At 40.3% G+C, this 27145-nt stretch overlaps 1 protein-coding gene across 2 annotated transcripts in view; it reads right to left on the bottom strand.

Annotated features, from left to right (window-relative positions):
- LOC109980128 (nucleoprotein TPR) overlaps window positions 1-27145 on the bottom strand; it is a 38910-nt gene that overhangs the window by 1807 nt on the left and 9958 nt on the right. The window contains exons 14-51 of one of the 2 annotated variants that reach the window (XM_065954389.1): window positions 26615-26838; window positions 25314-25477; window positions 25096-25220; window positions 24852-25000; window positions 24580-24742; window positions 22916-23050; window positions 22015-22155; window positions 21694-21898; window positions 21322-21518; window positions 21032-21172; window positions 20297-20413; window positions 19950-20153; window positions 18258-18442; window positions 17911-18058; window positions 17627-17764; window positions 16790-16921; window positions 16457-16587; window positions 15987-16197; window positions 15798-15884; window positions 15153-15266; window positions 14447-14551; window positions 14064-14276; window positions 13165-13203; window positions 12528-12722; window positions 10561-10672; window positions 10291-10484; window positions 9081-9151; window positions 8751-8950; window positions 7707-7901; window positions 6868-6977; window positions 5056-5112; window positions 2786-3013; window positions 1445-1634; window positions 1180-1358; window positions 738-803; window positions 541-632; window positions 226-338; window positions 25-123 (exon numbers count right to left, since the gene is read on the bottom strand). In XM_065954389.1, coding sequence (XP_065810461.1) covers window positions 25-123; window positions 226-338; window positions 541-632; window positions 738-803; window positions 1180-1358; window positions 1445-1634; window positions 2786-3013; window positions 5056-5112; window positions 6868-6977; window positions 7707-7901; window positions 8751-8950; window positions 9081-9151; window positions 10291-10484; window positions 10561-10672; window positions 12528-12722; window positions 13165-13203; window positions 14064-14276; window positions 14447-14551; window positions 15153-15266; window positions 15798-15884; window positions 15987-16197; window positions 16457-16587; window positions 16790-16921; window positions 17627-17764; window positions 17911-18058; window positions 18258-18442; window positions 19950-20153; window positions 20297-20413; window positions 21032-21172; window positions 21322-21518; window positions 21694-21898; window positions 22015-22155; window positions 22916-23050; window positions 24580-24742; window positions 24852-25000; window positions 25096-25220; window positions 25314-25477; window positions 26615-26838 — 5569 coding nt within the window. Of the gene's footprint in view, window positions 1-24; window positions 339-540; window positions 633-737; window positions 804-1179; window positions 1359-1444; window positions 1635-2785; window positions 3014-5055; window positions 5113-6867; window positions 6978-7706; window positions 7902-8750; window positions 8951-9080; window positions 9152-10290; window positions 10485-10560; window positions 10673-12527; window positions 12723-13164; window positions 13204-14063; window positions 14277-14446; window positions 14552-15152; window positions 15267-15797; window positions 15885-15986; window positions 16198-16456; window positions 16588-16789; window positions 16922-17626; window positions 17765-17910; window positions 18059-18257; window positions 18443-19949; window positions 20154-20296; window positions 20414-21031; window positions 21173-21321; window positions 21519-21693; window positions 21899-22014; window positions 22156-22915; window positions 23051-24579; window positions 24743-24851; window positions 25001-25095; window positions 25221-25313; window positions 25478-26614; window positions 26839-27145 lie in introns of both variants that reach the window. The other variant, XM_065954388.1, reaches the window with a different exon arrangement.

Raw genomic sequence — 27145 nt, 5'->3', positions numbered from 1 at the left:
TTAATTACAGACTGAGTGTCTTACCTGGTGCAGCCACTTGTAAAGGTGTTGTGGGGACACTCCTTCCTCCTCCATCTTCATCATGAGCAGCCAGGAACAGAGGAGACTCGTACATTCCCAGACCTACACACACACACACACACACACACTCTTTAGTGTAACAAGTGAACGATAATGGAACAATCTGCGCCTGGCTCAGCTGCATGTGCTCATGGATGTTCATACCTCCTTGGGAGGCCAACTGTCCCAGGTCAGAGTGGGAGCCTGATGTCTGACTCAGCAGGTCTTCTGGAGGTCCAAACCTGAACCTGGTCGACAAACCTGCGACCTGAGGAGAACTGAAGAGATGGAAGTGGAAACGTGAGAGGGTTTAAACGGCTCAATATGTTTCCTTTTTTTTTTCTTTAAGTGGAGAACTACTACTACTTTATCTTTAAACATGGTAACAAGAGACATCTTCAGTGTGAGCTCTGCTTCTTCTGCAGGACTGATATTTTCTATCACATCAGCAGCTGACTTGAATGACTACTTAGATCTTACTGTATAGCCTCTGCAAAGCCATCAGTGCGGTGTGGTACGACCAGAGTGGGAGTGCTGGGAACCATTCTGTCGTCATCATCAAAGAAATGTTGCTAGAACACAAACACAGTCATCGTCACAACAGGTGCAGAATTACGTTATAAGCACCCATTTCAACTTGGACACCAAAACCAACACACACACATCCTGTCTCTTACCATACTGCCTATTCCAGGTGTTAGCTGGCGTCCCACTGATGGTCTGCGCAGCTGAGATGACTGTCTCTGCTTACAAACACATTTCACTACAGTCAGAAAGTGCTCTCTAATAAACACAATTTTAATATTCATAAAACCAAAGTCCTTCAAACATCTTGGATAATGGGTAGCAATCAATCAAACTTTATCTGTATAGCACTTTTCATACAACAAATGTATCACAAAGTGCTTTACATCAGCATTTCATTAAACAGCAACAACATGACTCCCCCCCCCCCCCACCCCTAGCCCACAATCTAAAAACTATCATTTATTCTAAATGAGGAAACACAGGAGGTTCAAAATGTAATAAAATGAGATTCAGTTAAAAGCTCGACTAAAAAGGTCTTAAGCGATAACCCATTCATCAGGAGCATGCTGTGTGTGTGTGTTGTGTGAGTACCTGTGTGTGTGGGGGTCCCAGCTCTGGAGCGGCTGGTTGAATATGGAGCCGTGGGGGGACGGAGTGTGGGGACCTGCGTTGGTGGTGCAGGCAGGGTGTGAGAGAGGAGGGGGTTGGGGGGAGGTGTAAAGTTTCTCTTTGAGGGTCGGGCTCTGATGCTGTACTGTTGCTGCCTTCACCTGGAACAGGAAAGTAAAAGTCACATGAGGCGTTTTTTTTAACATAAGGAGCGGTGAAAACAAACGTAGACTACAGGGGGGCTTACTGCTGTGTGACGGCTCAGAGGGGCGCTGGGAGCCTGAAGACGCTCCACATGTATTGGTCTCAGCCTCTGGGGCTTCCGATGGTTCCTCCTCTTCTGCATTCCCGCTCTCCTCCTTAGCGTCCTCCTGTCGCGCCATTCCGCTGTCACAAGCATCGTCGTCATCTTCATCATCGTCATATTCTTCCACATACTGATCCAAAGACAGAAATCTGGTTAATTTACTCAAAAAGGCAAAAGATCAAATCTTAAAGCATTTAGAGCAGGGGTGCCCAACCTTTTTTGAACCAAGATCTACTTTTAAAGTTACCAGTCTGCCGAGATCTACCAGTCCACATAGTGAGCCATAGCCGTTACCAACAGCCTACAAACGCATTTAATACTCACACAACAAACAGAAAATAATAAATGAGAGTTCTGTAAAAAATAATGCAATATCGACATACTTTTTTTTAAACTCTTATTTTAGGGTAGGCTACATTTTAATATTACGTTTGTATTTATATCACATATGTTTTCCCCTTAATTTAGTTTACAACAAACAACTTTAATCTGTGTGGAGATGTTCACAGACTACAGCAGGCTGCTGTGAGATGATGTTGCTTTTGTTAAATTAGCTGCAGACACGGTGAGAGTGAACGGAGTAAAGTCCAACCGACTGTTTGACCGGGTCACGTGTGTTCCTGCCTCGGTCCGTAAAGATCACGGATCAACTGTGTGCTGTAGCACTAAAAGTAAAGTAAAAAGGTTCGCGTGGTGGCTGGCGCTCCAGTGCAAGTGTGTGTGTGTGTGTGTGTGTGTGTGTGTGTGTGTGCGTGCGTGCGTGCGTGTTTGCGTTGTATGTTGGTCTGCCTTGTGCCCCGCGATGCTCACAGTCATGACAGCAGAGAGGAGCAGAGAAAAGTAGCTGCAGCTTCATAAAATGCGCTTAATACTCGTAGCATAGTTTCTATATATGACTTTTTGGTAAAACATTTACCCCCCCGGTTTTACCTGCACGTCCTTGCACATGCCTGCACACTCTCTTGCGCGCGCGCTCTCTCTCTCTCTCTCTCTCTCTATCTATCTCCGCCGCTCGCTCTCTCATGCACACAGCAAATTCATGAATAAATGAAAAATGAAATACAAACAGGTCGGAAGTATACTTGGGCTCCCAACACAGGTATCGTGTGTGGGAAACAGTGCAATGAGATGAAATTGAAATAACTTTTCTATTTTACAATTGTATTTTATATTGACAAAACATCTCGCGATCAACTGAGAATGAGTCAGCGATCTACCTGTCGATCGCGATCGACTGTTTGGGCACCCCTGATTTAGAGACATTTCAAAACAAAACAGCACCTCATCTACTTCTTCCTCGTCGTCGTCCTCCTCCTCCTCATCTTCCTCTTCCCCGTCGTCCTCCTCCTGCTTCTCCTCCCCTTCTCTGCTCTCATGGCTTTCACTGTCTGTGTCAATCACCATGACAGACACGACCTGAGAGGACATCTGATGAGAGGCGTCCATTTGGGACACAACTTCTTCCTCGGTGTCTTCATCGACTCCAGGAAATCCCTGTTCAGGAAGCGCCTGCATCGCAAAAATATACCCATTATCAAATGTTTTACCCAACAGAAGGTGCTTTTATTACTTAGCAATACAATCACATTTCACAAAAAATATCTTGTGTTTTCCTGGCAATGGAAACTACTCAAAAAACAGATTTTAGTCTGTGTAGATGAAGATAGATCTTTTCATCAGAGGCTACACACCAATTTATTCTAGAGCAGCCTTTCCCAAACTAAAGACTGCTGCGGCACACTTTGAAAAACAAAATAACTCCAGGGCCCATTATAAAAAAATGCTATGACTACAGCTATAACTTTCAGTAGGGGTAAATTATTGAACATTACAACATGATCGTAGATAGACACCAAAGTTTACTCAACATTATGTCCATGAATAGTCATGACACACCTTACTAATCACTTAAAGGGTTGACTCATGGAAAATCATCATTATTGTGATATTTCTTTTATTTTAAATTGGTGGAGGGCTTTTCGCGGCCCACCTGCAGTACCCACACGGCCCATTAGGGGGTCGCGGCCCACACTTTGGCAAGCACTGTTCTCGAGGAAACATATTTTGCTTGCCTTAACATATTTTTCAAGTTATTACAAGATTCCTTCAAAAACAGTGATGAAATACAGAGTGAATAGTCCTCGATCCATTTCAACTATATTTCTAATCTGAGGCCAATATGAAGCTTCAGATACAAAAAAAACAATAATTATATGTAAAGTTACAGTTACAATGTTAAATTTACCTTTGACTAAATGTGATTCTTTCAGATCTTAAACATGATCTATGGCTGTACTCCGAAGAGAGGGAACCTTGGATGGTAGAGAATTTGGGAGATCTCCAACTGATTCAAATTAACCTCTGATATTTATGTACAGAAGGATAAGGTTTGATGAGCTTCAATCCAACAAGAATGTTTTTACTGTTGTGGATTGCAATACAAAAAAGCAATCCATTAACTGACACTTAGGGCACAGTCACACTGGCCATCCGTACAGTGCCCAAGCACGCTTCAACCGTGCTTCAACGTAAAGTTCGTTTGGCCAGTGTGACCGCTCCGTGCTGTGCTCAGGCATGGTACACTTCCTTGGCTTTGGTACACTTCAAGCATGAGCACGTGGGTACACAACGCAGACAGCCTTCATTATGGAGAAATAAGTTATGCCAGAGTTTAATGGCATAACTCTCTCTCTCGCTCTCTGAGACGCTGAAACTGAACACGCTTCATAATAATGTGTTGTTGTTTTTGTTTTATAAGATATATTTTTGGGCTTTCGTGCCTTTAATGCAGAGAGATAGGACAGTGGATAGAGTCGGAAACCAGGGAGAGAGAGTGGGGAACGACATGCGGAAAGAGGCCACGGGAGGGATGCGAACCCGGGCCACACAAAAATAAACAAATAAGCAAAGACTGATATGTACAAGGCTAAATAGGATAATATACGATAATAGTGCAGTGGTTAGTGAAGTAAACATGAGGTAGTTTTTACACTATTTAGATTAAAAAGTGTGTATATGATCATTTAAATTAGTTAATAAATAAGTGTGAGCACTCTGAATCACATTACACTTCCTTATCCCTGGCACGCTTGGATGAGGTGTGCTTCAGCATGGTATAGTTCGTGCACAAGCACAAGCATGGGCATGAGACGTGGACAGCCTTCATTATGGAGAAATCCCTGAGTGTTCTGTCTGTATCTGACGAACATGACTCAAAATAAGCCTCAAAGTCAGTAAAGTAGCGTTCATGTTCTCTGTGTTCTTCTCTCATCTCAGATCACACCTACCCGTTTACACACAGATGGCGGCAGTGGCTGTGTAAAGTGAACATCAGTATTAAATATTCCAAAGCCCAAGACCACCACCGGACACCAGATCGACCCCCAGCCTTCTAGTTGAGAGACGACAGACTCTACCACTGAGCCACAGCCGCCCTAACCTTTCCCCATGTGTGGTGTCATAAACTTCTTGCAGCAGGACTCTGATTTTCAAGTCTGACCACCCCCCACCCCCCCACCCCCTTCCTCCTAAGTCACTGATTGGTAACCAACCTGATTGTCATCAGTTGAATCGTGTTGCTCTCCCTCTTCACTCAGCTCTCCTTCCATCTGAAATGAAACAAAGAGCAGTAATCATGTGAAGTTATAATGAATGGATTAAAAGACAAACACATAAAAATACATTCTTTAAAGTCTGGAATATAAAAGTGCATTTTATACTGGTGTATTGGTCGCACCAGTGTATCAGACACAGCCAACTTTTTACATCACAAATAGGTAAGTGGGTTACACCGGATTTTAGGGAAAAAATAAATAAAACAGTGACATAAAAACAAACTTATACAAAAGACAAAGTTTGCTAAGTACAGCAGCTTCTGGGAGCAACAATGTAATGTTGGCCCTCTTATTCAGGAAACATTCACCTCATTATACCATGCTTAGTTACACTTTTGAATTGTAATACATGAAATACAGGCAGAAATACAGGCAGACAACAAATCAGTCATTAAATGCAGAGTCCCTTTTACTAGACTTGTCCAACTGCACTTCTGAACATTAAAGGAGCAATATGTAAAATATCTACTGAAATAAATAATGATTACATTATAACCATAATTATACATTATACCTGTTCTTTATACTTTTACTCAAATGCTTCACATCAGATTATAACTACTCTCCCAAAACCAGTAGGACATGAATGCTGTCAGAATGTCAAGCTTGGGGAAGAAAAATCAAGGGGAGCAATTTTGAGACATTCAGTTTCCAATGATCATAAGAGAGAGTGAAAAGCTGTGAACATGAAGCTCCAACTGATTGTAAAAGTTATTTCTTCATTGATGCCTATTACTTTCCTTCCCAAGATGATGAACATGAAGGCTAAAGAAACTTGTACCTCAGTGATTGTCAGGTTGTTGTTTCTGGTTTTAAAGATGGAAATAAATACTAGTACCTCTGCACTGTCTCTCAAGTAAGGTTTTAAACCACATGCCTATAACAAAAACAATAAGCTGATGTGCTGCGACAAAAAGTCCAAAATGCCTGCACAGCTCTCAAGAGTGATTATTTTGACAGGGGGTCTCTCCCTTTGGCCTATCTCTCTCCCTCAGGGAAGCATGTAGGCATGGACTCGCTGTCCCACAGAACATCAAATCAGTCATTCATTAGAGCCTAACTTTGCATACAATAACACATCCTGGTTTTAAATGAACAGTGTTATGCTCAAAAATAAATATTGATATTATTAATATTGATCATATTGAACAGAAGTGAGAGGGTTTCAGCTAAGTCAGCACAGAGAGAGCGCAGCGCTGTGTGTGTGTGTGTCTATGTGGAGCTCCTGCAACATTAAATGTGAATGTGAATTTACAGACTGGGACACCATTACAACACCGTGGCAGAATCTATATGAATGTACACAGACACAAGTTACAACACTTTAGTGAAAAAAGGCAGTCTGAAAGGGGCTTTAGACATCTTTCCCAAAAAAAGGGAGGGTGCCTTCATGAACAGAAGTATATGTATTACAGATCTAAGTTAAAATGAATTAAATTACTGATGGTTCTAAGATTAAAAAGGCAATTAAATTAAATTATATCTATATATTGAAGAAAATTTTGGGCAAAGGTGCGGCTGGGGCTCAGTTGGTAAAATAGAATCGGCCAAAAAAATAAAAGGCCGACGGAGCCGGACACACCGCAAAAACTAGAGCGACGACCGCTCACCGATTGTCCAACTACTGTAGGACCAACGGCCAACGATCTCCTCGGTGTGTCAGGGCCTTAAAAGCACTTTGAGTAGTCAGAAGACTAGAAAAGCTTTAAATAAAGCTCAAGTCTGTTTAGCATCTTTGTTAAGGTTTACCATTGTTGGTTTCAGTCGTAGTCTTTTATTGAATGGATGCGTGTGTGAACTCTCTGGTCTTCTATTCTCCTCCTCTTCCTCCTCCTCCTCTCTCTCTCGCTTTGATCCAACTTAAAAAAATCAGAGGATAAAAAGAATACCAGGATATCAGTGAACATGATTAAACAGTTGGTGGTATGCAGGTTTTCAGTAAGGCATCAACAGTGAATCAGAACGTTGTGATCTTGGCTGCATAGGTTTGTAAAAGTAACATGTAGAAAAGTTTTACATATTTCTGTTGAGAGAAATCTGATATTTGAGGAAACATAAAAAGGTCACATATTTTTGTGTTCTTTTGATTTTGAACACTTCTCTGAACTTGCACCATAAATTTGTCCAATGGTGAAGTGTTCAATCACTTCAGAGAGAAGATCTTCAAACATTCAAATAGCATGAGACACATTTTAGGATTGAACGACCAAAAAACAATCATGTGAAAGTTAACAATGTTAATAAGGACAATGATCTGTTAAAACACACTGCGCTGGACTGTGATAACCCTACAGTAATGCACAGTGAATTATTAATGATTGACATTCTTCATTGAACAATTTCATACATTTTAAATATTAGGGGGGATATAGAACAATTTCTACGGCCAACTTGTGGGCGCTGCCATCACTTCACCTCAAACCCTGCTATGTGCCCCCGCTGATGAAGCAACGGGAGCAATTAGAGGTCTTGCCCAAGGACACATCGGACATGTTAGCTGAGGATCAAACCCCCAACCTTCCGGTTGAGAGACGACTGACTGTACCACTGAGCCACAGCGGGTGGGTTTAGGACAACGTTCTGCTCACCTGTTCCAATCTGAGACGAGGAAGTCGATGGTAGCTCAGCCTCCATACTGGTTCCTGCATCCTGGTTGGCTGCCTGCTGCTGGGTGGGCTGTACAAAAGCTGTGGCCTGGGTGCTGGTTGGCTGAGTTAGTGATACAGGTGTGTTCACTGAAATGGAGCCAGTAGAGTGTACAGAGGGTCCTGAACTTATCTGCGCTGTAGAGAGACACAAACCAAGACTTGACAATCAGCATTTAAACACTAACTGTCCATCAGCTGCATGCTGTGCAATTTACACCTGGACCTTCACTGTTGTCCTAATGCAACCAAACCCCACGGTTACCTCATTATGAGGTCACAGCTATCACCTGATCGTATTCATAATGACACTGTAACCTTGACAAGTTAAATAACATGATGTAACACGTGGCTAAACACATGAGGCCTACAAATACACTGACCACAGATACATAAAAATACATATAAAACCAATAAACCATACATACAGCGCACCCGGACAGTTTCCACATTTTGTTATGTTACAGCGTTATTCCAAAATGTATTGAGCAAATGCTGCGAATACGTATGTATATGTTATATATTCGTTCTTTATTCTTTTATTTTTTCACTTTGTCATTATGGGGTATTTTGTGAAGAATATGCAATCATGGGACATTTACCCCAAGAGACTAAGGAGAGCCAGTATGTACTATAGATTTGTGTCTCTGCAAGCTAAAAGAGCAATTGCTATAGGATGGAAAATGTGAGCAAACCAAGCATGAACAAATGCTTGAAAAACTAAAATACATTAAAAAAGGAAAGTTCTGAAAGCCTAACGGAGCTTCTTAAATTACATTTTGGTGATATCACAAAAATATGACTGTGTTGGGACTTCTGTAAAAATAGAAATCCACTTATTTGTCAAATCAATTATGAATTTTTTTTTTTACCAACAGTGTTTAGGCAAGAAGAGAAGGCCAACAGCAATATATTGACATTCAATGAAATAATAATCTATCTACTTGTTCTAATTCTTAGTTTGATGTCTCTCTCTCTTGCTCTCACCTTCCTGGCTGTCGGTCTGGGTCGTTGGCATGACAGTGGCGGTAGGTGTTGGGACAGGGACTGTTGCCGGGGTAACCATGGGCCGGATACTTGCACGAGGTGTAGCCTTACTACCCGGGGAGGGACTTGGCTTGTTGCTAGGAGATGGAGTGCTCGGGGTGGGGCGGATATTGGCTGTTGGAGGGTCAGACGAGCTGGAGCTGCCAAAGAAAGCATGAAGACATTTTAAAGTTACTTACGTTAATATACTTTAATGTTTTTGTGATCTGATTGGTTATGACTGACAGAGTTTCCAGGGGTTGACTTTATGCGTCTGTTTTCATCCATTACCTTCCCCTGTCTTGGGCAGGACTCTTCAACGATATGGGTCTCTGGTCTGAAGATCTGGGCTGGTCCCCAACCTAAAAGAAGATACTGGTTTGTTATATTGCAATGAGAAGACAAAACACTGCTACTCAGAGAGTAAGTCATGCAGCACAGTAAGATATTTGTTTTTAAGCCCCGTTTCCACCAGTCAGTACCGTTCAGTACGGTTCAGTTAGGTACCCATTTATTGATGTTTCCACCGTCAGAAGTTGGGAATGGTACCAAAATAAGGGACCCGTCCTACGTTTTTGGTACCCTTCACAGAATCAGAATCAGATTTATTGTCCAGGTATGCTTACACACACAAGGAATTTAACTTGGGTGAACTGTGCTCTCTTATGAACAGGTACAACATTAAACATCAACAATAAACATAAGAAAAGACTAATATTTACATGACTAAATAAGAAACAGTGCAGTGGTGAATAGTGCAAAAGATGCTGAAGTAACATGATAAGTAAAATGCAGTGATAAGTAAAATGTGACAAATGGGTCAATTAAGATGTCAATTACAGTATTTACGTAAATAAGTGTGTGTATATTGATCATTTAAATTAAATAATATATATATACATGTATATTCACAGTGATGGTTCTGTTAGGGTTCCAAAGGTACCAATCAGACCCTAAAAGGTCATTTTGTTTACCTGTTCTTCTTCTTTGTTGAACTTAATTAACAGCTGGCTACTCTGTGAGACATCATAGCAGCCCAACACAATTACATAGCTGACGCAGCTTACACACCGCTTAACAAGTAAGAGTACGGTTGGCTGTGGAAACGCAAGCAAGTTCAGCGTTTACCGTACCAAAATGACCCAAACCGGACTGCTCGGTGGAAAACGGGGCGTTAAGAGACTTTTGTTACATTATTTAGAAAAAAGTTAAATGTAGTTATAGTTAAACAATAAAGTTAAAAAAAATTAAAGAATAATGTCAAACCTTTCTTAAAAGGTCATAACATTTCAAGAGGGTGGAAATGTTTTTTGGAAAAACAAACAATAAAATAAAATAAACAAAGCAATCAAAAACAGATGTAATGTATGACACATGCATGTTCTTGTAGAGGACCGGTGTTAAGATTTGATATCTACAGAGAAAGGATTAAAACACAATAGTCAGATTCTGGTTGTGCTTTCTATTCTTTATCATGTCCGCAGGTAAGATGAGCGTGTACCTTGGCTCCGCTGGTGTCCTGTAGCTCCTCTTTGGGCTCAGAGTGAACTTGTGTCTCTCTCAGTTCCCTTAACTCTCTGTCCATCCGTTGAAATCGTCCTTCATACTGAGACTTGAGAGCATTCATTCTAACCTCCATTTCCTCCTTACTTTGTTTCAGTTCTTCCATCTCCTTACTCTGCTGCTCATTGGAACCTAGAAGATATGGATGTCTTAGTTGCTTTGTTTGCTGTGTTTTGGTAGCATGTCTGTGTATTATAGTGAATCTTACTTATAAGCTGATTGAGTTTTGCCTTGGCACCCATCATGGCCTTCTTAGTCTTCTCCTTTTGTTCAGCTATCTGCTGTCCGAGCTGCTCCTCTCTGTTCTTGCCCTCGGACAGCTGTAGGGAAACGACACAGCACTATATCAGCTATAGGGAATGATATTTAAGGACTAGAGACAGAAAAAAACAAACAAACAGAAAGATGAAACCGTGCCAGTGAGAGTGAGCTTTGCATCGATTAGAGTGAGGCTTTTGAACAGTTGACCGTTAATTATTATACATTAAAAGAAGAAAATGCGATTTTTTGATCCAGCAGATGTCGCCCTTGATCACCAGCATGAAACCAAAACAACTTGTGCTGCATTGTTGTGTTAGCATGCTAATGCTAGCGATCTTTATTATGCTCGTATCTTCACACTGCATGTAAATTTACCTGAAATGAGCGTGATCTAGAAACACAGTTAAGCAGTGAGTACAGTATGTTATTCTTCTTTTCTCTAGTCCCTCAATTAAACAACTTTTATACAAGAGGGGAGGAGTCAGCCGGCCGTCCTGGCGATGTAAACAAAGTGAAGATAGGACTCTGAAAACTCTGAAAACATCACAGACAGTGGGACTCGGGTGTTACACCCATTGTAGACAGTCATGACTCACAGAGTTATTTTCAGAGGATATACTTGATTTGTATTACATTTAAGTGCGAAAAACACATAGAAAGACTTTAAACTATTTAAGAAAATACTAAAAGGATCTTTGCCTCAATCATAAAAAGTGTAAAGAGTATTTTAGTGTTTTTAGTTTTATTATTCTGAGGCTGGTTAGTCTCAAAGACAGCCTCAAAGGCTGACTTAGCTGCAACTAAACCTGAGATGAAAGATAATCCATTTATTGTTTTAAAATGAGCCTTTATGAGATTAAATATTAGATGTTTTAGTCACTGTTTGTTTACCTATTAGCTACTGAAGCTTCTAAGTATTTATTTTCACACATCTGAGATGTGTTAAGTTGCAGCAGCTTATAACACCCAACTTCCTCATACATCTGCTTCAAAATAAAAGCACATCAGAGAGATGGCAATTACGGACTTTTATTGTGAAAAACTTTCCGTAACTAAATGTGTTCATCGCTTTTTTTTTTTCATCAGTAACGGATGTGATTTAAAATGTAGCTAATTACAATACTTAACAGAAAACCTACTTAAGTAAAAGTAAAAGTACAGATTTTAAAAACGACTTAAAAAGTAGTAAGTACAGCAAAAAACTACTCAATTACAATAACGCGAGTAAATGTAATTCTTTACTTTACACCTCTGTTCAGAGGGTATACTTGTACTTGATTTCGGATATATTTATGTCTAAAATGTTGCACATTCTGCCTTTAATGTAGTATTTATACATTGAATAAGAACCTTGATAGTTCTGGCTGGAAAATGGTTGACAAACTACTCAACTAGAATTCATTGCATCCAGTTGGCCACTTGTCACTAATGTAAAAACAAAAACAGAATGTGTTGATTTTCAAAAAAATCAAAACCCCATATTAATGAAAAATACAAAGACAACATATGTTAAGAACACCTAGCGGAATGTTTCACTATCAATAAGGTGAACTGTGTAACAGGTTAGTAACATGACGGGATGAAAAGAACATCTCAGTCTTTTTAAAGTTCAGATTGGCGTCACCATCCTGTGAAAGACTGCCCAGACAATCAACACATATGGACAACAGTATGTGCACAAACATTCTGTAAGTTAATATAGAAACTATTATTTAAATTCACTGACTTGTGTAATCGTGTACAAAACTGATCTTTCCTTTCTGGATAATAAAGTTTTACATTAGCATTTGACTTTACATTTACTAGTTTAACAATTTTTTAAAGCTGCCTGCCCGGCTGGGTCTTGATCTTGAAACTGATCTGTCACTATAACAAAATGAAACATTTGATTTTGACAGCTGGACTTGGAAATACCTCTTGTCTGAGTTTTGTCAGTTCCTCCTGTAGCTCCTTGTTAGCCTCACTAGCAACGTTAGCATTGTTGGCCTGGATGGATTGGGAGCTCTGGCTCTGGTTGGCCTGTGTAGCTTGAATAGTTTGATTAGCCTGGTTAGCTTCTGTTAGCTGCTCCTGCAGACACTTAATGTCTGCGTCACGGTCACCAATGACCTTAAAAAGCAGAAATAGAAAAAACAAAAAAAGTTATTTACTGTTACCTGAGAAATTTAGGGAGAAAGAAGGCATTGTGCATGAATGAATAGAAGAATTAGGGTAAGGATAGAAGAAGAATAGAAGAGTCAGGTAGGATTGGGAACATTTATTTAGGGAGAGATATTTGTAGAGTTACACAATCTGCAGTGTTCAATCAAGTATCCATGATAATTCAAAATCAAACCATGTGAATGCCTTTCCTCAGAAAATCTCCAAATTAAATATCAGAATTTATGCAGATTAAGCTTAACCCATAGTAGCTAGTTCCTTCAATCATGCATTATGTAAATAAAGTATGTTATATAGGAAGCATTACAATGATCCTTAAGAAAACATACAACACAATACAACAGGTATGAAGATAACTTAAAAAGATATTCAGTCTGAAGCTTTTCCAAACCTTCTGCACGCTGTCCAGAGTGCCTTGAAGCTCAGACACCTAAAAGGAGAACAATGGTGCACTGATTAGCAAACAGCAGTATTACACAAGTATTACACAGAGGTTTAAATATCAGCAAGCGAAGTATCATAAGTATATAGATGCACTTAGGGTGTGCAGTATGGTCTAGATCTGGGGTTTTTTAAACTATGGATTTGTATTATTATTGTTTCAAAGTGTTTTATAGTCTCTGACTGTTAAACATGTGAGGCCCTTCTTTTAACCATTAGGTTATTTCTTTATTTTTTTATTCAATGTGCCTCGTATTCTGCCTCAGTGGCGCTGCGAGCAAAAACTCCTTTCCAGTCTTACCGGGAGGCAATCTGTTAGAAATGTGTAAACAGAAAAGTCATATTTAGAGACATTTATTTTTTTAAATAATTCTTCTTGGGGGTGTCTGTGTTTTATAGACAGATTTTAAGGGGGGTGGGGGGGTCTGCGGGCAAAAATGGCTCTTTTGATGGAGAAGGTTGCCATCCCTTGGTTTAGATATTTTTTCTTTAAAGACAGTCGAAAAACTTGTTGAAAGTGAAAGAAAGAAATGCAAATATGGGCAGAACATTAGTTAGAAAAACAAATATATGGAAGAACATACCTTTGGGAAATTTTTAAAAATAAGATACATTGTAACTGCCAATTAAGTAGTCTGTAATTTAATCTTTTACATTTTATGATTAATTTGTTTATAGATCAAATTGGAAATTGGACAGGAAGCTGCATTCAGCCCTTGCAAACTTATATGATCTCTAAATTGAATAATGTTTTAAAGTAATAATAGGATAGTACTTTATTGATCCCCAGAGGGGAAATTCGGGCATTGGAATAAGTATTGAATTAAAGTAAATAAATAGAGTAAACACCTTGTTCTCTGCTTGAGAAAGGGCCCTCTTGAGGTTGCTGACTTCTTGGTTGTGGCTCTGTTGACTGCTTTGGTGGGTCTGCTGTAGCTCCTTCTGATTAGCAAGGTTCTTCTGAAGAGCTTCTTTAGCCTGCTGGAGCTCCCTCTGGAGCTGCTGGATCTGGTTCAGGCGGGTTTGAGCTAGAGACTGAGTTGATTTTAACTGGTTCTGTACCTTTAAATGTAGAAGGTGTTTAGTCAGTGGTCGGTTGATAGTTCTGAAATGACTGTGACACTTGATCCAATGGTAATAAACATTTTAAGTTCCTAAGATGATAACAATTGATTTCAACTCAAGTAATGAACATCTTTATCAGGTGTTGTAGTTGTGGCACTACTTCTTACCTGTTGGCTGCTGGTCTTGTTTTGCTGAAGCTCCTTCTGACTCTGGGTCAGCTGGTTCTGATTCTGTTGAAGTTGAGTCTTGGTCTGGGACAACTGGGACTGAACCTTGAAGAGAAAATATGTGAAAAAAAATGTTCAACCATTTTTTGGCACAGTACAGAATAAAGAAATAGCAGTAAAACACACATACATTATTTATTTTTTATTGCATTAGCTCCATCTCTTATTGAATTTGGGTTTTTGAAGCCTCACTGAGCGTGTTATTTGTTCCATTTCATACACATCCCACAATGTCTGTATCCGTAAGTCATAGGTAGGGGGTTGGGCTTCAGCCAATTCAGCGTAATACATTTCGCTGCTGCTGTAAACAGAATTTGAAGTAAATAATTTTGGCTTCTTTCCCTCTATAAAGATGTGAAAATTGATCAATTATGTTTTTCCGCTTATTTTTAAATCTCCATTTCCAGTTTTTTTCTGGCTGAATCTATTGACATCTAAGACTTTAACATCAAGAGCTCTATAAAATAAATAACAGCAATTGTGGGCTGACTGACTTGTAATGCTCGACGAACTGACATTTTTTTTTAATTTTTCTGCCTTTTGTCTTTTTATCTGTTGTGTTTTTTGTCCACTGCTGTAAATCAAATTCCCCTTCCAGGGACGATAAAGGTCTGAAGTGAACTGGACTGAACTGGTGTCAGAGTACCTCTGTCAGCTGGTTCTGGTTCTGTGATAATTGGTTTTGAATCTCCTGGAACTTTTCTTTGGCTTGCTGGTTTTCCTTCTTGGCCTGCTCCAGCTCCTTCTGGGATTTTTGGACCTGTGTGAAAAAACAACAACAACCTTTATAAGTTGAACATCCTGTTAGAAAGATATGATTACTTCAAAACAAGAACATTGCACACACAGAGATGTATTTAATACAATCTTGGTTGAAAAATACTGTATTTGATATTTCAGATGCAAATGTTGTGCGATGACTGAAATCATTATTAAGTACATAAAAATAAAAAACAAGCATTGGCCATAAATATTATAAATATTCATTCAATAACAAAAAGCAACAAGATAGGAGTTTCTATTGTGAAAATCTATCAACATCGCTCTACAGTGTGAACTAACAGGCAATATTTCAGAAAATGAAATGCAAACCAGTAAGCGGGGGTGATGTTGATTACATAATGAACCATCTTGGGAAAGTTGTAAGCATCAAATTACAATATAACTCAGTTTAAATATGTACTATAAACCCCCCCTTATCTGATAAAGTTGTTTGTTTTTATTCTGGTGTCCGAGATATTCATAAAATGTTGTAGGCGGGGCTAATACGTCTTCCAGTTCTCCTGCTCACCTCCTCGTCTTTATTTTGAACCTCGTTTTTCAATGTATTGAGCTCCTCTCTGGCCTTGTTGAGTTCCTCCTGGGTTTTAGTCACTTCCTGAAAAAAAAAAAAAACACACAAAAAATGTAATTTTTTCCATACTTAATCCGACTGGCTCCAGAAGCCGTTAACTTAGACCAATGTATAAATCAGTCCCACCGTGTCATGCTGAACTTTGAGCTCTTCATACTGGGTCTTGTAGCGTCGTCCAATCTTCTTGACCTGGTTGATAGTCTTGATCTTCTCCAGAATATCACCGTTTTTGGTTTCCACGTCTTTCTTTAGCGAGTCGCGCTCTGACGTCAGACGGGCGACAGAGTCTCTGAAGGCTTGCAGCTGGGACTGAGCAGAGTTACTGCTCACATTGGCTCTAATGCACAGATACAAAAATCTCACTGAGTTTATTTGAATCGATCAATCTGCCTTGAAACAAAACAGCCGTCTGTAATTGCTCCTCTGATTAATTAATGGTTTAAGGTCAGGCACAAACCAAAGGATAATTATAGTCAGTCTGGATTAATTTAATGTGCTTATGTTTTTTTGTGTTTTGATCAAATCTGGGCATGTCAGTGTCATGTTATGTTTTTGCTTTAAACCTGAGCTCATGTGCGTCTGAGTAGGTGCTCTACCTTGTCAGTTCAATCTTTAGCTTGGCTGTTTCCTCAGCGAGCTGTGCGATACGTCTCTGCTGAGCTTCTCTCTCAGAGGCAAATTTCTGTCTCTCCTCATCATTGCCATCTTTTTGCTGACTGATCAGTTGCTGCACGGGGACAAGTTTAAATGAAACACACAACAAAAATACAACTGTGAAAAAGAGGATAACCTGAAATATTTGAATACTATTCAAATAGAAAGTAAGATTTTTTTCTTTAAAGTGCATCTGTAGTACAATTGAGAAAGAAAATTCATAAACCAGGTATACAAAAGGCAGGTTTGTGAGTTTATACAAACAGTGAAAGTACCTGTGCTTTGGCTTTCCAACGCTTTAGGTCGTCCTCTAGTATCTTCTTATCAGCACACAGAGAGCCATTTTTTTCTGACAGCTGAGACATAGAGTGGTGTAGAGGACCAATGTCTGACTGCAGCTTCATAACCTGACGGAGGCCGAAGAAAACAGAAGAGGAGGCATGTTGTGAGCTTAACAGAAGATTAAGAACATTGAAGGGAAATGTCCTCTTCTACTGACTTTATTCTATGTTTTGGTCCGATCTGCTCTATTTATATTTATTGGTGAAACAGCAACGCTCTTTTCAATCCCCAAAAATCATGAGAACGCACAAAATGTAAAGTACCGGTGCATCGGAGCAGTAAAACTCATTGGGTAGCCATTACCTGATGCATCAAAGAGTTTTTAAAAATCAAAACAGACGGTCAAATAAACATTTCTCTTTAGCTGTATTTAAGGAACTCTGCCTGAGGATCAGACCCTGTGTGAGGGATCATGGTGAAAATGGAACTGAAGTTCCTTAAGTGTAAACACCAGGCATAAAATAAGACCTCAAATCTTTATAAAAGTTTGAAAAACAACAGTTATTAAAGCCTATTTTTTACATTTATCTTAATAAAACCTACAAATAGATAACACAAATTGTAAGTTACATGCTTTAAAAGTAAAACTTATATGGACAGATATTAGTCCTCCTTGAAAAAACGTTATCCTGAATGAGCTTCAGCCACTTCATGAAAGCAATAAGCATGGATTGATCAAGTGACTGAACCCTCAGACATACTGTAGCGACACTTAAAACCAGTAAGAGGAACAAGAGGACAAACATTCAAATGTAAAACTTGGAGTTTACTTTAGCCTGAAATTGCTTCAGCTCTTGTTCCAGTTTATCTCTGTCCATTTTCAGCAGCCTGTTGGTTTCTTGGAGGGCACCTATCGTCTGCATCTTCTTCAGCTGTTCCTCCTGCTGCGCCAGCATCTTTGCTGTAGCCTGAGCCGAAGAAAAGACGTTTAAACAGACAGCAATTATCAAATAGAGCTTTTTTTTTGCAAATTGCTCGTGGCTACCAATCAGTAAACTGTCCAAATCCCCTGAATTTCATTGCCCATCCTTACTTATGTCACTTTTTTCCATACCTGCATTTTCTCCCTCTCAGCGTTCAGAGCTTCCTTAAGCTCCTTCACTTCTCTGTCCTGGTGTTCCACTCGCTGTTTGAGACGAAGAGCTTCTCCCTCTGTTGCCTCAAATTGAGCGATGGCGATGTCTTTCTCCCGTCGCACAAACCTATAACACATAAATATGCAGAGCCACAGCATATCCAATTACAATACGTTGGGATACAGAGTGCATATATGGAAAATGTAGTTTAAAAAAATATATAATAAATATATATATAAAATAAAAATATAATTAAAAAAATAGTTTTCATCCATTTCTACAAAACGGTGCGTTTCTGTGTGAAGGGAAAAGACAAAGACATTACCTGAGTATTTCAAGTATCTGTTCAGTGGTCTTCCCTTCCTCGTTGAATGACAGGTCAAGCTGCTGTGATTGCGGTTGTTGTTGCGTCTGACGACTCCTGGTGGACACTTCCTCCATCTGCTGGTGCAGGAGCGCATTCTGCTTTCTTAGGTCTTCACAGACACGACTCTTGTTGGCGAGATCCACCTGAAGGAGAGCCGTCCCGTTATGACCAATCAGAGAGGCAAGACATTTTCAAGAGCAGGGTTCTCCCAAATGACTGTACAAACGTACCAGGGACCTGGCTGCTGAGCACAGAGCTGTCAATCAGACTGGAGAGCCAGTGTTTGTACTGGGAGATTTTAACAGGTGTGGCATAACCCCACATCTGCCCAATATGTAGCAATATGTCACAACCACCACCAGAATATCTAGTCGAGAAAAAAATGTATTTTCTTACAAGGAGACAAGCTCAGGGTGAAGGAATTAGAGAAAGAGTTCAGAAGGATGGCTAGGCTGGCTAAGATCATCTACAGAAACAAGTAGGAGCACAAATTAACCTGTGGAAATGCAAGGGAGGCATGGCAGGGTTTAAAAATCATGATGGGCAGAGCCCCTAAACCTGCCTACTTTGCAGAGCAGCTCAACACCTTCACCCGGTCTAACAGCAGCAGCACACCAACCAACTGGATCTGCTCCACCCACAAAGCCCTCCCTGTTGATGAAAAGCTGGGCCCTTTTTCAAACCGGCCACTACCCCTACCCACTACTCCTCCGTTTGCGCGTCCTCGCGGAGGGTCCGTCTTATTAAGTCCGTCCCAAACCAACTAGCGAGGAGTGGTAGTGGGTTATAAAACCCTCCACCAGCGAGTGTGCACCGATGCCGACTTTAGGATCACGTGCAACGCCTATTGTGTCCGGTCGTCATGGAGACAGCAACATGTGAGTTCAAGTGTCAATAAACACTGCTCCAACTAAGATAGACATTTAATATCCTCATACAGACGTTAACAACTTCACATGTGTTTTGAGGATCAAATTTATGTTTATTTATTGTAAAGTGTTTTATATTTACAGGGACTGTCGCACTATTTATTCTTTATTTTTCTACATTTGATGTCTTTGTGAAATCTTAATTCAACAACAAAAAATACACTTTTTGCTGCTCTGATGTTCAACAATAATATCCTTGTCTTTGCATTAATTTAGGACACCCTGTTCTAAAAATTACAATAAATTAACTTAAATGATAAATTACAATAAACAATGTAGGAAAAAAAATTTGCTGCAAAAAAAAAAAAGCCGTTCCCGCAAGATACTGCTGAGTAACCATGGTAACACACAGTTCCTGTTTCCACCTGAGAGAGGGCAGTTTGTCCCAAAGCCTGCCACCTGTTGGATTCTGGGTGTGTCCCCAACCAGTGGAAGGAAGCCTCCATAATCCCTATCCCCAAAAAGACACATGCTAAGGACCTTAAGGACTACAGACCAGTGCCCCTGAACTATGTGTTGTGTAAATGTAACCTAATGTAAAAATCTAAGAATGACACAAGTCTATTTGTAACGTTTGTATGTTTCAGGGACCCACACTGATCTCTTCATATATTCTGAGAGTACTCACATCAGCCAGCAGTCGCTCTCACTCTACAATATTATTAATCAAAAGTCTGCACTCTGACTAATTATGAGGATATATAGGCCGTAGTCGTCCTACCTTCATCTGTCTCTCCACTGTGTTCCAGGTTGCACTTTTCTCCAGCAGTAGACCCGACGACTTGTTCAGTTGATCTTCTAACTCCCTCTTCCGCACTGCTTCTTGTTGGAAACCGTTCTTCAGCTCTTGCAAAGCTTCAACGTCAGCAGCGTGAAGCATCAGCTCCCGCTCATACTTAGCCTGTGCTTCTCCAGCTAGCTTTGTCTGGGTGGTAGACAGAGGGGGGGAATAGTTAAGGCAAATATGTTTATGCTGCTGCTTGCAGATAGGAGTATGATGCTCTGAATGATATGCATGCTTACTGGGGATAAACACAATTATAAGGGTTTTAGTGTATATGAATGAACCTGCAGCAGGCTGTCCTGTATGGCTTTTTGCTCCAGTGTGACAGCAGCAGCAGCTCTCTCCAGTGCCTCCTGCTGCTCTGCCTGGCTGGCTTTCAGAATGCGCTGCAGCTCCAACACCTGGAGAAGATGGCAGGGAAAATAAGTTCAGACACTGGGTTCTCAATACTGTGTAGGCTGAAAGGCTGGTGCAAGGGTGCACTGATGTTTAAGTGCTGAAGTAGCTGGTTAACAATCATATCACAGAGCGTGGAGAAACAGCTAGGCTGCTATCTGCATAGTTTGCACAGTTAACATTTGCACATTGGACGGCGACAAACAGAACCCTTTTAACAAGCATCTCAAATTGAGGCTCGACTGTTGTGATAACGGAATCGAGAATGAAATGAGGTTATGTAACGGCGGGAGGCGATGATATCAGTGAGGTCCAGACCTCGGTTGTTTAAACAATTTTTGTTTGTAAAGTCATCACAGATGTTGTCTGTTTACAAAAAGCAGGTAAAAAACCTTACTCGTTGCTTTATTAAAAAGGTTAATTGCTAATTGATTCCTATTAATTTTAATTTAACTTACAGTTGCTTTAAGTTATTTAAGGTCCTAAATTATATTGTAAAAACTGATTGTATTTGTGTCCCTCCACCTCAAAACCTTCATAATGAAAGACGCAACAACTGTTTAAACAATGGACCCATTTCTGCTGCAAATGTTTCATTGTAAAAAAGTGTGCAACGGGCTTACTCGTTTTTCAACCACATCGACAGCTTGTCTGCTCTCTTCTTGCGCCTGTTGCTTCATTTTCTCAGCTTCTGAAATCCTCTCCTCCAGCTGCTGCTGCACCTCCTCATACTCCTTCAGACGGATCTCCAGAGGTAAGCGAGACTAAACAACAGGGAATGATCACTTGACACGTGTGGATGGGTGTGCATGAATTGAAAAAAAGAGTGGATTGTAGGAGAGTAAAACAGATATGAGGGGGGGACTCTGATCCTCCTTACTTAATAACTTATATTAAAACATTTGACCTGTACCTCCTTTTCTTGCTTCAGACTGTCTTCCAAAGCCAGTACCACAGCCTTGTACTGCTGTACATAAGCAGTGGCATTCTTCAGTTGCTCTGCTAGTTCACTTTTTTGTTCCTCAGCAGTACGCAGACGACCTTTCACGTCTACAAGCTCCTTTTCTGATTGGCTGGCCTGCAGGGAGGCTGTTGGCACTGGAGAGCATACTGAGAGCATGGACATATTAAATAACATATTACATGCTTATCCAACATATCATTCATCAATATATTCTACATGTTTAGACATCTCAGGATTTCAGAGGTCTGACACTTGTTGAAGTTCTTATTATTGGTCCAAATAAAAAATAAAAAAGGTCTTGGCTCCTGTACTGCCGATTACCTTTCATTGGTGCTTTGAGGCTTGACGCTTTAGAAGCTGGAGTAGCTGTGCTGCTCGAGGTGTTAACAGCATCAGAGGGTGAAGCAGAGGACAGTTGGGCTTTCAGTCCAGCAAGCTGCTGCTCAGAGGAACGCAAAAGATCCCTGGTCTTCTGCTGCAATGTGTTCTGGGTCTCCAGCTGTTTCTTAGCTTCTAACAACTTAGCCTGGTGAGGAGGTGGAAGTTAGAGTTGGATGAGGAGAATTTATAAAACGAGATCACAAGCTGTGTCAGACAATACGAAGGACTGAACGTAATTACATAACAATGTACTCAACATACATCCATGGTGCGCCCCAGGGTGTGTCTCTCTGCGACTTCCTGGTCCAGCCTGATCTTCATTGAAGCCAGTTCTGCTTCCAGCTGCTCTATCTTGCTGTTTAATCGCTGCCGTGTGTCTGTCTCAGTACGCTCCATCGTCAACTACATCAATGTGAGAGAAAAGTCCATATCATTTATTTCCTTATAAAAGACAGACACTGCAAGTAAACAGTAGACAATAACAAGATATGGATCAACAGATACTGTTGGCTACATATTATATCTAGTGTGGAAAAAGTACCATGGTCTTAAATCTTTATCTATTAAAGAGGACATATTATCCCCCTTCTCCACCTTTTCAAACATTCCCCCTGTGGTCTATATGAAACATCTGTGCTGTGCTTTGGTCAAAATATAACCTGAATCAAGCACCAGAGGAGGTTTGTGACCCTGTATAAACCAGCTCTCTCAGAACGCTCCATTTTGGTGTGTCTGTCTCTTTAAATGCAATGACCCCCTCCCCCGAGTTTTCCCTGTACACATCACTCCTCTGTAGAGAGAATAAAAATGACATGCGCAAATGTTTTGTTCTAGGCTGGGGGTGGAGTCCATGTGGATTGGAGGGTATTTTTTTTTTTTACCAGAATCCCACTGTGACATCACAAGGAGAGCAAATTTGAAACGGAGAATTTTTCTCTGTGTTATAAGACTTATGCAGACCACAAACAAAGGACTGGATGGGTTTATTTCACATTTTGTGGGTCAGTAGACACTCAGGTTACACAGATATATGTTGAAAAACACAAAGTGGATTTTTCACAATATGTCCCCTTTACCATCCTAATACATTTATTGTTACTGCAGTATAGCAGTCAAAATTAGCTGAATAAAACAACATATTACTCTATGCATTAAATGTTACCTGAATCGTCTTGAGGTTGGTGAGCAGAAGGTTCTGGTTCCGCTGCTCTGTCAGTATGGCTTCCTTCTCTCGACCGAGGCGACTCTCGGCTTGTCTTAGCATGTCTCTCTCTTTAGTCAGATTCTCTACACGCACCTTTCACAAGAGACAACAGCGAGGTGATGTTCAGCTCAAAGTTTTAATAAATCCAACAAGTATATATGCTTCATGGAGTGGTGTAAAGGCAGCTCTAAAAGAGGTAAGAGTACAGCACATCATTCACTCTAAACTATGTCCAATAGGGGACAAACAACGACTTAAGGCTGAAATGATATTATCAAACTTAATGACCGCTGCTGTCTGCCTCCATGTCATGTCTTGTATGTGCTTTCAATGTGGCCTCTGTGATTATTCTTTTCCCTTGTTGCCTCAGTATTGTCTTTATTGCATGAACTGCTTTGATTATGCTTTGTTTGTGCCTGCTCCAATTGTGTGTGAATATTTAAAAAATGAAAGAAGATACTTTGTCCAACTTTCAGTCAATTTGTAACGTTGTCTCACAGAATTTATAAAGTTCATACCTTTCCAACATCATATGTAAATGTGAAATCTATGTCTCTTGTCCTTTTGCTTAGGCCTGTTGTAATTATAAATGTAATGTATTTTATTGTATTTTAAATCTTAATGATTGTGTTTTAGGTTGCTTACTGACAACTGGCAGGGGACTACAGCTGGAAATGAGCCGAAAAGGCTAAAGCTGCTTCCTATACTGTACAAATAAACTAAACTAATACTGTTTGTCTGTCTTCATTTCATTGTTCTCTACCAGTTGTTTTGTGTGTACAGTTTTAGCCTCAGGTTCCTTCAGTTTTAACATCCTCCTACACATAACTCACTTCTCTAATGACTTTTTCTCTTTTAAAGACTCAGTTACCATGTTGGTAGAAATCCAGCTAGATTTTTGTGTTTGGATTTTTTCTGTTGTCTGCGGAAATCCAAAGGAGACACAAAATCAATCAAGAGCCGTGACTTGTTTTCCCCTCTGGTTTTGATGGGCCTTATCTGTCCTAGAGCAATAAAGGGTTAAATGTTAAAAGGACTTGAGTTTGTATAGTGCTTTTTTCTAGTCTTCTGACACCTCAAATTGCTTTTACACTGCGGGTCACACCTACACATTCACACACTGATGGCAGAGGCTGCTGAGTAAAGAGTCCATCAGTATTAACTCATCCATTCATACACATTCACACACTGATGGTAGAGGCTGCTGAGTAAAGAGTCCATCAGTATTAACTCATCCATTCATACACATTCACACACTGATGGTAGAGGCTGCTGAGTAAAGTGACCATCAGAAGTAACTAATCTATTCATACACAGGCAAATGCCACTGACGAGGCAGAGGGAGTAACTTGGAAAAAGTATTGCATGTTGCTGAAGGAGCTGGGGATCGAACCCCCAACCTTACGATTGAGAGACAACCGACTCTACCAAGTAGCCCCAGCCGCCCCAAATGGTACACTGTTTGAAATTCCCTACCACAATGCACAACAAGAACATGTTAAAAAAATGAAAGAAAATACTTTGTCCAACTTTCAGTCAATGTGTAACGAATTTATAGAGTTGATACCTTTCCAACATCATATGTAAACGTGGAATGATATATAGCTTCCCTTCTTTCTCACCTCTTCAAGTGCGAGTTTTTCTTTAGCCTGTCCCAGGTCCTGGCTCATCGTGTGGATGATGTGCTCGTGTCGCTGGGCAGTTGCAGCCATTTTTTGATTCTTATCCTGAAGTGCAGAGATTTCTCTGCGGTAGGCAGAGACAGTCTCCTGGAGCATCTCGTGCCTGAGAATCAAAGAGACGACCAGAACAAACACAGACTTTAAAAATACATCGATCTTCAAATCCTGAAATAGGGAGCAAGAAAAAAAGCACCAGGAGTGGTGTAACTGACCTCTTATTGCTGAACTCTAGTTGAGAGTTCAGCTTGGCATGATTTATGCGAAGTCCAGACAGCTGATTCTGCAGTCTGTCATTTGTCTCATTCAACATCCTGTCATTCTCCGCCTTCTCTTTCTTATACGAAGTGAAGGCATCATTCAGCTGGGGAGGGACACACACACACACTTTTTCACTCAATTTATACGAGGATGTGAAGGCATTGACATTTAAGGGTGTTTGTAAACGCTTGCGCATACCTGTTTTAAAGCAGCTTTAGCCTGGGCAGTCTGTGCTGAGTCAGCAGCTGCAGCTCTTTGAGGAGTAGAGCGAGTAGCTGGGACCGTGGGCCTCACGCAGGCGGTGTGGGATAAAGAGTCTGGACCTGCAGATACACACAAAGGGCTCTTATTCCGTTAACATCATTGCACTGTCAAAGTAAAATAAAGTCACAGAGACGTCGGCCTCTTTGTGTCACCTTGAGGAGGCAGGCTGAAGCCGGTGCTCTGCGTCAGCAAGGCTTTGTACATGTCTCTCTGTCTGCTGTTGGAGTCAGCCAGTTGTTTCTGTTGGTTCCTCTGCTCCCTCAGCTGCTCCACCTCCTTCTGAAGCTTACTCACACATCCCTCTAAATCTGACACCCTGAAGAAAACCGAAAACATTTGTAATCATTATCAATGACACAATAGAGCTTCACCTGAGCTTATATCAATGAATTGGCTTGTTCAGTAAAAAGAGTCACAGCTTCTTCCACACGATAGTAAGTTACTCTTGTTAAGGAGAGCTATAGTAACTTTCAGTACACCAGTCGTTTTAATAAAAATAAGGATGTTAGAACTCATTTTTGTGATGACAGTAAAGTGTAAAATGTTTAAATAAAAAATTGGACTTTTAATGTTTGTAGAGCTGTTAACAGCGACACAAACACACAACTTTTGCTCTGACATCTCCCTCTAATGAGTACTATAATATTAATTATATGATTTAATAATGGGTGCATGTAAAAGATTTGTATAGTAACTTGGGTTCGCTTAAGTTGATTCATTTCCTGAAGTGAAAGGTCGCTGGTTCAAGTCCCGGTGCAGATCAAGTCTGGAAATTGGTCCGGTAGCTGGAGAGGTGCCAGTTCACCTCTTGAGCACTGCTGAGGTACCCTTGAGCAAGGCACCGTACCCCCCCAACCAGCTCTGGAGCTCTCTGTGGGCAGCCCCCTCACTCTGAAATCTCTGCATTAGTGAATGTTCACAGGATCCTGTTTGTGCATGTGTGTGTATAGCATGTTCAACAACAGAGTGTAAAATGTAATTTCCCCTCGTGGGATTAATAAAGAATATATTTATCTTAATTCTAAGATACTGACAAAGACAGTACTTCCTAAATACTAAAGACATTTGGGGTTCCCACTCTTTTCTAAAGATCATTTCCAGGACATTTTTTTGTTAAAATGTAGGTTTAGATCAATGGATCAATCCCATACACCAATATGTTCCTCTATGTGGAAGTCTGATTCAAAAACTCTTACACACTTATTAATGACGAAATGGCGGTTTAATAATGTAAATTTGTCTTTATGTTTCCTAACTCTCAAACATGTGATGGTTATACCACCATTATTTCATGAAAAACAACTCACAAATCATATTATTGCTCTCTCTTTATCCCACTGAAACTGAAAATGAATAGAAATTAATTTCTTCTTTGCACCTATCACTTGTCTTTAACCTTTGGATTTTGGACCTGGGTGTGACTTGTACAGAAACAGTCAGTTGGAAACATTACCGCTCAGATGTGTGCTGTCTCTGCTGTCGGTCCTTCTCCTCCTCCAGCTCCCTCAGCCTCCTCTGAAGGTTTTGGTTCTGACTCTGCAGCTCATTCACACTGCGGAAGGTCAGCTGGCATGAACTGATGACCTCGCTGGTGCTGGAAATGTTGGCTGAGCTGCCGTCTTCCTTTGTCACCTGATTACCTCTGGCTTCCTCCAACTCCACCAGCAGAGTACACACCTAGATACAAGAAAAATGAATGACTGGAAGCACTTGCATCCATGTTTAGGGTCCTCCTGTTATTCTCTTATTTTTTCATTATTACTAAAACATTTTAACAATCCTGTTCACCTTTTTGTTGAGTACTTTAAAGAGATAAAGATATCACTGAGAACTCCTTTTTAACTTAAGTTCCTCCTAGAAACCGATGGCTGAACTTGTTAAATAACCCACAAAGACAGAATAAAGAGTATGTATTAAATAAATTGATTTACTTAAACCCAACAGACAACCTTTCTCTGTAGATATCAATAACTTCACACAGCAC

The sequence above is a fragment of the Labrus bergylta genome, chromosome 4 (genome assembly GCF_963930695.1).
Source record: "Labrus bergylta chromosome 4, fLabBer1.1, whole genome shotgun sequence".
In the NCBI taxonomy this organism is placed as follows: domain Eukaryota; kingdom Metazoa; phylum Chordata; class Actinopteri; order Labriformes; family Labridae; genus Labrus; species Labrus bergylta.
Note: the sequence above shows the minus strand (reverse complement) of the source record. Positions and strands in the feature narration are given on the sequence as shown.